Below are 12,266 nucleotides of genomic sequence, written 5' to 3'. Positions count from 1 at the left end.
GTCTATCTCTATGGCCTCACTTTTGTAAATGACAGCTTTCCAATTCATTTTAATACTGAACAATTTCCTATTTAGTCTTCAATAAAAGTCCTATTTTCAATACTATTCCAACTATACATATCTAACCTTTATATGCTGTCTTCAAAGCCCATCAACACCCTTATCTCCACCTAGAAATGCAGTCCCAAAGGAATGGCACTTTCTCAAGACTAAGCCTAATATCTCCCCTATTGTCCGCATCAGCTCAGTCCAGGATAACAAAAATAGTGCTAGCATGCCCTTCATTCTGCAGGAATCAGGTGTGTAGGTTTTCTTTATATCTACACTACCTTCACTCTTCTTCCTATAATCATCTATGAGCACCTAAGAATCATTCCATTGAGCATACACATAACCTTCATTTTTTTTTTTTTTTTTTTTTTTATACACACATCAAAAGGACTTCTCCCCTATACAAGGGAAGTGGTACTCTGTAATAATCTAGAGCAAAAATTTTTGCTTCCCCATTCTAAACCAAACAACAATTAATAATCAAATTTATAAATTTAAAAAACTAAATGTCATAATAACAATAACAACAAAAATAATCATCATAATAATACCATACCATATACCAAGGGGCTTTTCCCCCCTTACAAGGGAGGTAGCCAAAGTCAAAGGGATAAATCCACTCCCACCCATTTCATCCCTGCATACTCCACTACCATTCACAACCCCTCCCTCCCTCTTTTCTTGGCTCCTCCTGGATGATAGGTCATCCCTGCATCTTGCCCACTGCCCTGGGTCAGAAACAATGCAGCAAGACACAGCACATCCACAGCAAGGCTGCTTCATTTAACCAGCGACCCCCTCCCTCCGTCCCCATCCGCAAAATAAGAGAAGATGGGGAGAAATCCCTTCAGGCTGCATCAAAATATCATTCACACATACTCCCTCACCCCCCACCCATCCTCCACCCACTCTCTTCCATGCATCACAACATCTTCCTTACACAACCATTCTCCACTCACCCCTATCTTCTGTCTTCTCATTTCCTTCCTCAACAGACATCCCCCTCTTTCCCAATGCCCCTTTTACCCCATCCATCCATCTCATCCTTGGTCACCCTCCCATGTTCACTCTATCCACTTCTGCCTTCCACACTTTTTACTAATCTTTCTTCACTCATTCTTTCCATGTGTCTAAAACATCCCAATACTCTTTCATTGACCCCATCTCCCGACTCCTTTTCCACCACTGCTCTCCTTCTCACTCTATCTAGCCTAATAACCCCTACCATACTTCTCGTACATTTCACCTCAAATACAACAATATTATTTTTCACTTGAATTTTACTGATTGGAAACTCACAACCTTACAGTGGCTGACATAAATCCTCAGAACCCTGATAGACCCTTTTTGGATGGATATATATATATATATATATATATATATATATATATATATATATATATATATATATATATATATATATATATATAGAGAGAGAGAGAGAGAGAGAGAGAGAGAGAGAGAGAGAGAGGGAGACACCACTGTCTGTATTGTACTGGTTTGGGACTGTTTCTATGTTACTGGCTTGCTGCAGTAGGAGGGAAATTATTTACCAGTTATCAATTTTCCTTATCTGAAAAGGTGGAGGAAATGGTCTATGAGAAGTTTTGGGTTAGGCCTAGTGACAATGTCAGGGGACTGCATTACATATGAGTGTGTTGACTGGATCTGAAGATGGGTAGTAGAGAGATGATAATATCTAATTACCACCTCACAGGACCACCACAAACAAACACTCTTTCTTAGTCCTTTTTACACCAAGCAAACGACAGGAACAAAAATGCCACTTGTATTCAGATTTCTGTAAGCATTCTACTGCAGCAAAACTTTTTTTTCATCATGAATTCAATTTCATTTTATTTGAACGCAAAGTATTAACCTCTCTGTACTAGTTTTCAATCATTACCACATCTTCTGTAATAACCTAAATATTTCTGTACAGTCTATCTTACCAAACACGACCATTTTCAGCAAAACCATCACCCACATTCTTGTCTATTGTTTATGCTTAATACAAAGAACCTTTATGCCCTGTAAAAGCTGAATTACATCAATCTTTCACCATCTATAAGAAATAAATCAACAATCTCAGGTACATGAAAAAGAGCTCAAGTAATTTACATGCAGATGACCACCTATTACTCAGTATAAAATTTATCCAAAATTCAATTATCCATGACAACTGCAAATCATAATGTACAAGTTTCCTCTATTCCCACAAATAACTAACACGAGTTTTAATCAAGCATTCAATGGTCACCATATCTGGGGTACACTAAGTTTCATGAACCCTAATATCTGATACATACATATACCAAAGGCTTTTTTCCCCCTTACAAGAAAGGTAGAAAAAAAAAAAAAAAAAAAAAAAAAAAAAAAGGATAAAAACCACTCCCACCCATTCCATCCCTATCACACTCCACTCCCCTCCACCCTCTTCCCTCCCTCTTATCTTGGCACCTCCTGGATGACGGGTCATCCCTGCATCTTGTCCACTGCCCTGGGTCAGAAGCAGTGTCACAAGACACAGCACATCCACATAATACCACATAAAATAGCCTGGCACACTATCATCTGATACTGAAGAAATGTGTCAAAGCTTTTCAGTGATCTTGTATCAGAGCCTGATTGATACCATTCCAAAATGAACATCGCTGAACAACTCATCTCATAAAATATCTAATACCTACTAAGTAAACACAAGACGATGATGAAAATGGACCACTCATGTTGGATCACTGTGACAGCCTAAAACTAGACATCCCACACCTAAGTCTTCAAACTTACTTATATATGAACATTTTTATAAGCTCTGCCATGGGATTCGAACCCTGACCCGTGCATCCATAATCACGAGGTCAAGACGCATCTTGACCTCGTGATTATGGATGCATGGGTCAGGGTTCAAATCCCATGGCAGAGCTTCTAAAAATGTTCAATCTGTCTTTAACATACATTACTTATATATGTATCTCTTGACTGATGTGCCTCTTCCACACACGTGCAATACCATTAAAGTTTCGCCTCCATAAGCATAACAAAGTACGGTAGGTTTCCTGCCACCACCATCACTCTTAAACAATCACCATGTGTACAATCACAGAAATTTGACCACCACACAACACATGCAAATTTAGCTATGAATTTTTAAAATTTTGGTTAGTACATTGTGACATCATGACAAAATACTACATCTTTGTATGACGAAAAGAAAAGGTGAAGAACAAGAAAAAAGTGATGAAGCCAAAAACAAAGGAAACAGAAATGACAGAAAGGAAGAAAGGGAAGAGAAAATGGGGGAGGAAGGGAAAATGGGGGAGGAAGAGAAGATGGGAGAGTTAGGGAAGGAGGGGAGTAAGGGAAGATAGGGGAGTACGGGAAGATGGGGGAGTAAGGGAAGGCGAAGAAGTTGGGAAGAACTGGGAGTAAAGGAAGAAGATTGAGAAGAAGAAGAGGAGGAAGAAGAGGAATAAGATGAAAAAGAAGAGAAAGAAGAGGAAGAAGAAAAAGTGTCAAAAGAACAGTTAAAAACGGTACAAGGTTAAAAAAAGTCATACCTATGGTAGAAAGGATATTGTGACAAAGATAATTTATGAACTCACAAATGAGGATGAACCAAAAACTATCATAAACAGAGATCATAATGTGCAGAAGAGAAAAGGAGAGTGAAGAGTCATCAAATTAATTTATGTTATATCATAACTGCCTCATGCGTTCATCTCATCCTTCACCACGTCTCTGAACCTTCTGGAAACTTACTTGAGTGGGTTCGGGGCAGAGGGCACCCTTGGAACACCTCTTGATGGCGGAGGCATGAGGAGGTTATCTTCACTGGTCAAACCCTCCATACTGCTGGTCATCCTTGACTCAGGAACTCCCATACATGGTACCATGACTTTAATATCCTTTATATCTTGAGCCGCCTCCATGATGCCCACTGCACTTGTGGTGGTGTTACAGTTGCCATCTCCGCCGGTCCCTCCTCCGTTCGTGAAGAGCATGTCTTCCGTCGTGGCGGTCTTTCTTCGTGCCTTGTCTCGCCTTTTGAGTGAATCAGTGGAGAAGACGAGCGAAGTGGATGAGGACTCCATCAGGCTGTTTTGGAAGGGAAGGGGGAGGGGGAGGGGGAGGGGGAGGACAGAGGGGCCAAAGGTAACAGGAAAGAAAAGGAAGAAAGGATGGATAAAACAAGGAACAGAAGGCTCAGGGATTGGTCCAGGATGGGTTGGAGTGGCCAGGTGAGGTTGTTGGGTTTTGGGTTTTGTACACAAAATGAATGGGAAACAAAAACAAAACAAAAGCAGAGGCAAAGCAAGGACGGAAGGTAACGAAAGATAACGAGGAGCAAGGATATTTTAACCAAGGAAAACATTGATCAAGGTTTACAAAATAACACAAATATGAGGAGAAAGATAACGGAAGAAAACATGATTCAGACCAGGACGCATTAGGAAGATTCACAAAGAATCACAAAGTTGACATGCAAGGCAAGAGCAGTTTGAATGTAGAGTAGAGATTATGTTGTGCAGTGTAGTCATGTTGCATTGCAGAGGATTCCCATTTGCAGACAGAGGAGCAAAAAGGATTTAAAGGATGTGGAGATTTGGGAGAGAGGAACAGAGAAAAAGGCATATTACTTATCATGCATCTGTCTAATATCTATACAGCTCTACTGAATTCCTTTTTTGACATTACATATAGCTCCTCCACCCAGACTGGTTCCAACTTGAGTGCAATTTATTCTAAACTAGTCAAAGTTTATTCTAAATATGAGAGCACATTGCAAAACAATTGAGTGCACAATTGATGAACACTCAAGTGCATTGAATGAAAGCAGTCATGTGCCTTCTCTCACCACTCCAGTGAACGGGCTTAGTCACATAATTGCAACTCAGCCAACCATGCTGACTCATGCACAGGTTTCATACCATTTCAGGAGAATCTATTGAAGAACCACCTCAAACTAAGCCATCATCAGGATACTGCAGAGCTAATCTTTGCATACAAATCACTTACTAGCACATCTAGAATATGCAAAAGTGCTAGAAATGCAACTAATAGGCAGGCATTTTCATCTAAAAGGCTCTCTAAATATTTCAAAAAGCTCTTGCAAGTTTTGATGCTGAACCAAAGAAAATAAACGAATAAATGAGGGTAGGTGTTGGGGGGAAACAGGACATAGAGGTAATTGATCCACCACCAAAATAATCACATTGCAATCATTCCTGGCAAGCCTACCTGACTCCACACGAAGCCCTGAAGGCTTGCCAAATTTCTATATTAAGTTTTCGCTGTTTGAAAGCAGTGAAATGAGCACAATGTTTAGTTTTATAAGGGGGAGGAGCAGTTGCAAGCAGCTCAATTGTGCAAAGGAGTATATGAAATGCCTATCAAAGCACTGGGAAGAAAAATGTTCCATTTCTGAATGCGTTCATATCAAACTTTTCCTATGGAACAAATGCCATTTTTTGCAGGGCCAAAATAACATAATATGGGGATGTAAAATTCAAGAAGTAAAACACAAAAATAAGCAGTATCATAACTATCTCCTATCACAATATTAGTCTACTAGTTATTTCACACTCATTAAACATTCGTATACTGCATCTATATCTGCTCATTAAAATAACCGGTGGCAGCTCACAATGTTGAAATAGGGGGTGCTACAAACATATGCAACACATAAACTTGCACAACATTCTCCATGCTGTGTTTGAGAGATACAGTATCTGTAGCTCCCTGGAATGTATGGGAAAGGTTGTGCATGTTGATATTGTCATACATGTTCACAGCACCTCATATTCCAATGCCACAAACCACTGCTGAAAACAATGAAACAAGTGTAGCACTTTTGCAAGACAGAACCTTTATAGTGTGTACAGACTGCTCAAATCATCAAGCACCAATCTAAAGAGATACTACTGCGCAATCAAAGGAAATTTTATATACGAAGAAGCTAAATGGTTGATCAATAATCAATTGTAAAATAGCAATCCAGAGCAAAATCAAGCTACTGAAATTACCTAAATCACCAATTACTACTTATTTTTGGTTTTAACTTTTTCTACAGATTCTGGAACTTGGACTACATTCCATAAGAAAATAAACCTTGCATTTTGGTTATCCAACTATAATTTGACAATTTAACCAGCTACAAAATAAAAACTTCCTAGCACAGCCAAACTTACCCATCTACTGGCGAATTGGAGCGAGAAGACTCTGTAGACGCTGGAGTGTTGTCCTCACCAGCCACCAGAGAAGACATGAGGCTGTACACTTCCATATCCTTGTCTCCTAATACATGAGCTAAAAGCTGTTCCTGTACACTAGTTGTCTGCTCCATCTGTTTTCAAAGACAATTGAAATTATGTTTTACATAAGAAAAACAAATGCTCATGTCAAAATTCTAAGATTAAGAATGAACAATGTGTTTTTGTGCAGAGCAAGTAATGGAGCATGAGACATAAAAAAAGGAAAGGTATATATAAACATGAAAAATTGGAAAAAATTAGAGTACCATAGTTTGACATAAAGGATAAGAAAGAAGAATGTGTCAATGTATGCATTTGGGAAGGGGAAACTCATGGTTGGAGTCTAGAATATCTACATACAAATATTTCAATTCAAGTACTTAGTCAAATAATGTTTAGACATTTTCAAATCAAAGATGGCAGTACTACTCCATTTCTAGACTTCCTCTACAGACAAATGCTGCTACTGGTTAGTCAAATGATGCTTAGACAACAATTTCAGGTCAAAGATGGTAGCACTCCTTCTTTTCTATTTTCTATAAAGACAATGTCACTATGAAATAGCACTATTCCAAGTATCATTATTCATCAACAAATAGCATCACATTATTCTTCCTGTACATATTCTCTACATAACATTACTGATATTATACCTTTGGAATAAATCACAACCCTGAAACTCATTAAACATATTTGGGATGGGAAACAGTTTTATCATTCATTATCATTCAGCAAAATTAAAGGAACCCTTTTCAAATCATGGCAACTTTACAGCACCAACTATACATATTTGACCAAACCACCCCTCTAGCTAGAATTACCTTAAATCCCACTCTTCATTAAAGGCTGAAGAATGGGTTAGCTAAGGCTTCCTAGCCATACATTTCTGTCTTTTCAGTGACATTTCAACTCATGATCTGCAAAAACATGCCAGTAACAATCAAGTACCTACCATCTTCACATCACAAAAGAAAATACTTGGGCTGAAACTCTGTAAAATTTGGGTTAACATGACTATGATAGTGCTCCTACTCCCTTGTTTATCAACTCTTAATTGATGTAGCCTACATTACTCCTTAATTACTGTTAGTACTTGCCTGCTAATTTCATTATTTCCAACACCAATATATTCTCAATCAATCCTGGTGCGAAGGGTTAATATATTCTTCTACTCAATCTTACAAAATACCAATAACACTTGTTTCCTTTCTCTAAAGATAATCCAAAAATGTACTACCACACTATTTGGCCCCATGATTTAGACTAATTGATTTACTCCTTTGACAAGGTGATGCCTCAGACTAATCTGTCCAATCCTAAACATTTAATGTTATAGGATTAGGCTTAAAAGTGATGGGAATAAGATTTGTTCAGCTATCTAGGAGAGTAACGTCCCTTTGGAAACTTCCTTCTCATGAATGTCTAAAAACTTCATTTAGCTGAAGAGGCATCACTACAATAAGATTTTACCTTTTCACCACTGGGTCTGCTGCCACAGTTCTTTTTTGGAGGAAAGGAAGAGGCAAGATTGAGACAATATCACTTCAAGAAAACCAAAGACCCATCTTCAACTTATGGCATAGATTTCACACAATGTTCCTCGCCTCCACCTGGAGGTATGGCCCTTAGGGACCCATAATTGGTTAACTCGTTTACTCGGTTTCATCCAGTCAGGCAAATGACAACACAGCTTACCTGCTTCATTTTGCCCTCCAGTTCACCGATGGCAGCTTGTCGCTGAGCAGCTACTGTGGCTTGGTTGATTGTCATACTAACCAATTTGTTGATGAGGTAACGAGACTCTTCTAGACTAATGCCCGTGGTAATTGTATCTGCATCCAGTAGCTCTGTACCCTCCTAAAGATTAATACAAGACTTACATTAGATATAACCACTGAATACTAAGGAAAAAGTATTGTAAAAAGTTTTGATGCAGTAGAATACACTGATCATCTATGGATTCAGCCAGCGATTGCTGCCAATTATTTTGATGCAACAGGGGGGGGCTTGAGACTAGAATTAACAAGTTTCACATATTACCATAATTACCTAGAGTGTAGAGAAAAGAAGCAAAAGGAGCATATGAAGAATGGTTGAAAAAAAAAAAAAAAAGGGGGGGGGAAGCATATCACTCAATCAATCTGTTACCCCATAAGCTCATAGATCACTCAAGAAATATGGTGTTGTTTCCTAGTTAGTGGATGAAATGCTCAGTTGCCTCTGTGTGATAGTATTGCTTTTAGGCCATCATCCAGCAATGAAACAGTACCATTGGAATAGATCTGGCCTGACTCGTACTGTCCCAGGTGCACAGATGTAATCACCACACATAAAACAGAAAACACCTCATCCTACACTGCCCCACTCTCACCAAATCCAGACTACACAGTAAGTGACTTGTAGGCCGATCTGGTGGCTGCTGCCAGTTACCTTGGAGCTGTGGGTCTCCTAATACCAAACTAAGTAATTCAACTAAGGAATAAACTTCAGGCACAAGATTAATTAGCACTGCTCTGTTACAGGAATTTAAGCACAAGCTTGATGCTGACAGATACAAAGACGGGTCTCTACAAGCATAGCTCCCTTCCCGTACAATACAACTAGGTAAATATTCAACTTCTATGCACGTGTGCCCCATCACTATACCTTGCTTTCTTCCATGCTCATAATATTCTCTTGGCACTCCTTCAGGTTCTCATGGATGTAGTCAATGTTGGCTTTAAGCGCCTCAACCTGGTCATTCAGGTCATTGTAAGTTGTCATGTCTGCTGGATCTATTCGTTCCCTTCGACGCATAACTCGCTCAAGCTGCCGACCTAAGCTCTCACGCTCCTTAAGCCATCTGTAGGATGGTAGAGGAGAGACTAAGGACGAGGAAGTCAAATATGCATTATAAATAAATGACAATACAAGGAAACTTTGACAAACTTTTCAAGAGTTAAAAACACTCGGAAGGTCAAATATGCATTATAAAGGACAATACAAGGAAAGTTTGACAAACTTTTCAAGAGTTGAAAACACTTGGAAAGTCAAACATGCATTATAAATAAAGGACGATACAAGGAAAGTTCGACAAACTTTTCAAGAGTTAAAAACACTCGGAAGGTCAAATAGCATTATAAATAAAGGATGATACAAGAAAATTTTGACAAACTTTTCAAGAGTTAAAAACACTCAACCTGTCCATGTCCCTCTCCATGCTACTGACAGTCTGTTTGTTGTAGGCCACCTTGTTGATAGACTGTTCCAAGTTCTGCCATTTGGTTTTGGCCACTTTTGGCGAGAATGCTGTAGGCTGCTGTACCCCTGCTTCTGTTGACCAAAGATAAATATATTCATTGAAATACAGTAAACAAGATTTTACATGAAAGGAAAGAATATTAGAACATTTTGAAAAAAAATAAAAAATCACAGACAACAGTTCAACTTCACTTCCTAGAGAGAACTATTAAAGGGGGGCCTGGCAATAAATGCTGAGCTGGTGTGGGGTTGTAGGACTCCAATCAGTGAAACTCAAGGTATCCAATATGAGTATAACAATAAAACTTAAACCCACTCTTTGAGAAAGATAAGCTGAGATACAGTGTAAACCATATATTTCGACCACTAACTGTGGTCCTCTTCAGCAGTTACAAGAACAGATTCTTTCCCCAATTAACTGCTGAAGAGGACCACAGCTAGTGGTCGAAATATACGGTTTACTCTGTATCTCAGCTTATCTTTCTCCGAGAGTTGGTTTAAATTTTATCTTACTCATGTGCTACGACATCTACGTTACTCGAGTATAAAAAGTATTTCCCCTTTTAAGAACATATTATCATTTCTGTCTTTAACCCCTTCACTCCGGGCCTACGTAGGTGGCATGAGGAGCAAGTGGGTACTCGATGATGCCGACGTCGGCATCTTGATTATATTTATTGTAGTCATACCTACGTAATCTCCATTCTCTCTAAACTGGCTTCATCAATTTTCTATGGTTATCAAAATACACGGGTGAAAGAGAACGAACGATTGAGCACTGACTTTATTTTTTATCATGCGATTATTATGACGCAACATCGCACGTCGGGCAGTTAATTATGCCAGATGTTTGATGTGCCCCGGAGTGAAGAGGTTAAAACCTTGACCTCCTATTCTACAACTTCTTACGTCAAACACACTTACTCCTTATCAGTCTGCCTGCAGCTCTGCTGCTTAGCCCCCTCTTGGGCACCTTCTTCAGCACTGCCAGTTCTTCTGTCTTTCTTTTGAGCACCTGGTTCTTGAGACGGTTCTCAGCTTCTAAGGTTTTGATATAATTCTCCTGTTTCCGAGACTCCTTCCTTAGTTGGGCAATTTCTCTACTTCGTCTCATATCCTGTTGTTTGGCTGCTTTAGACTCGTCTTTCATTTTGTTCATTAACTGGAATAAATAGGAAAATGAGATTACAGAAATGTAGTGACTGAGGAAAGAATCTATCTGTGTACCATAGGCTTTATCCCTCTTACATGGGAGGTAGTCAAGTCAAAAGGCACATATATACAGTCAACATCTTCCTTCACATAAATAAAATGTATTAGGACCAAATAATACATCTAGATCTACTATATGAACGTTCAAAATTCAACAAATTCATGCAAGAGCAAGACAATACATGTAATAGGTCTTGTATAAACAAAATGGGGTATTTCCCCATCTTCTCTTTTTCTGCTTGAGGGGATGGAGGGGGGGGGTCACTGATTAAATGAAGCAGCCTTGCTGTGGATGTGCTGTGTCTTGCTTCACTGCTTCTGACCCAGAGCAATGGGCAAGATGCAGGAATGACCAGTCATCCAGGAAAAACCAAGAAAAGAGGGAGGGAGGGAGGGGTGGTGAATAGGAGTGGAGTGTGTGGGGATGAAATGGGTGGGAGTGGATTTATGCCTTTGACTTTGGCTACCTCCCTTGTAAGGGGGAAAAAGCCATTGGTATTACAAAGGATTACAAAGGCGGAGCATACCAACAGGAGACCTTTTGGTCCATATTTAGGTTGGATGAAAAAAAAAATTTGTAATAATAATAATAAATGAATAAATAAAAGCTAATAATGTAAATAACAAATAAAATATATAAATAAATGCATAAGTATAGTCAAATAATAAATAAACAAATAAATAGTAAATAATAATAAATTGACATATAACTAATAATAAATGAGAATCAAACAGACAAATGATAACAAAACAAAAACAAATATATGTATGTACAAATAAAAAATAAAATAAAAACATTCCATGGCAGCTCTAATCAGAATTGTCCCAAGTGTCCTACTTACCCGAACTTTGTTCTTCTTCATCTCTGCCAAATCAGATTTGAGCGTTCGAAGCTGACGTTCATGCTGAGTTCGCTCCCGCATTAGTTTTGCATGCTCCTTCTGTGCCGACTGCAGCTTCTTCAGCTCCTGTTGCATGTTTGTAATTCGTCTTTCATATTCTTGCTTGACAGATTTCACCTTGTCATCGCCACCTGTGCTCTGCTTGATGTTTGCAAGGACCTGCAAGTACACAGAGCCATGAAATATGCAGATTTGTTCCAAATTATTTTTATACAATTTTTTCATCAATATATATTGATCAGACATCTCCATATACCATCTCATACTAAACCAGCTCCCTGGCTTCACAAACAAACTATGTTGCTCTTCCATAGCAACAGTTCATGCTACCAAAAATATCACTATTTCTTTTCCACAAGTTCTGTCCAATGAACACCCGTATTGGCTAATACTTGGTCCCTATATTGGGCTATGGATTCTCACAATGAGATCTATGAATCTATTTAGTGGCCATGGCTGGGTTTCTAGATCTTGTATAGTTTCTTCAGGGTAGACCCTGAGGCTACAAATAAATTAATCAATGTGTTTTGTAACTTCCCTACCTCTAATCTGTATCAGTTTCCACCAGGTTATCTACAAATAACTTAAATTCTGCTTTACTATTCACTTA

The 12,266-nt window shown here is 38.8% G+C and overlaps 1 protein-coding gene across 6 annotated transcripts in view; it reads right to left on the bottom strand.

Annotated features, from left to right (window-relative positions):
• Nucleotides 1-12,266, bottom strand: part of Klp31E (kinesin-like protein 31E) — a 433,444-nt gene that overhangs the window by 37,483 nt on the left and 383,695 nt on the right. For 4 of the 6 annotated variants that reach the window (XR_012967722.1, XR_012967726.1, XR_012967724.1 and 1 more), the window contains 8 exons: nt 11,597-11,815; nt 10,467-10,704; nt 9,482-9,614; nt 8,949-9,144; nt 7,998-8,159; nt 7,773-7,802; nt 6,240-6,394; nt 3,811-4,146 (listed from right to left, as the gene is read on the bottom strand). Coding sequence is in view for 1 of the 6 variants with exons in the window: in XM_076211681.1 (XP_076067796.1) it covers nt 3,811-4,146; nt 6,240-6,394; nt 7,773-7,802; nt 7,998-8,159; nt 8,949-9,144; nt 9,482-9,614; nt 10,467-10,704; nt 11,597-11,815 (1,469 nt within the window). In the remaining 5 variants the exon portion in view is untranslated. The remainder of the gene's footprint in view (nt 1-3,810; nt 4,147-6,239; nt 6,395-7,772; nt 7,803-7,997; nt 8,160-8,948; nt 9,145-9,481; nt 9,615-10,466; nt 10,705-11,596; nt 11,816-12,266) is intronic. The other 2 variants (XR_012967725.1, XR_012967723.1) reach the window with 2 other exon arrangements.

The sequence above is a fragment of the Oratosquilla oratoria genome, chromosome 29 (genome assembly GCF_046742065.1).
Source record: "Oratosquilla oratoria isolate Oo_2021 chromosome 29, ASM4674206v1, whole genome shotgun sequence".
Lineage (NCBI taxonomy): Eukaryota > Metazoa > Arthropoda > Malacostraca > Stomatopoda > Squillidae > Oratosquilla > Oratosquilla oratoria.
The sequence above is the reverse complement of the archived record's forward strand: the minus strand, read 5'-3'. Positions and strand labels throughout refer to the sequence as shown.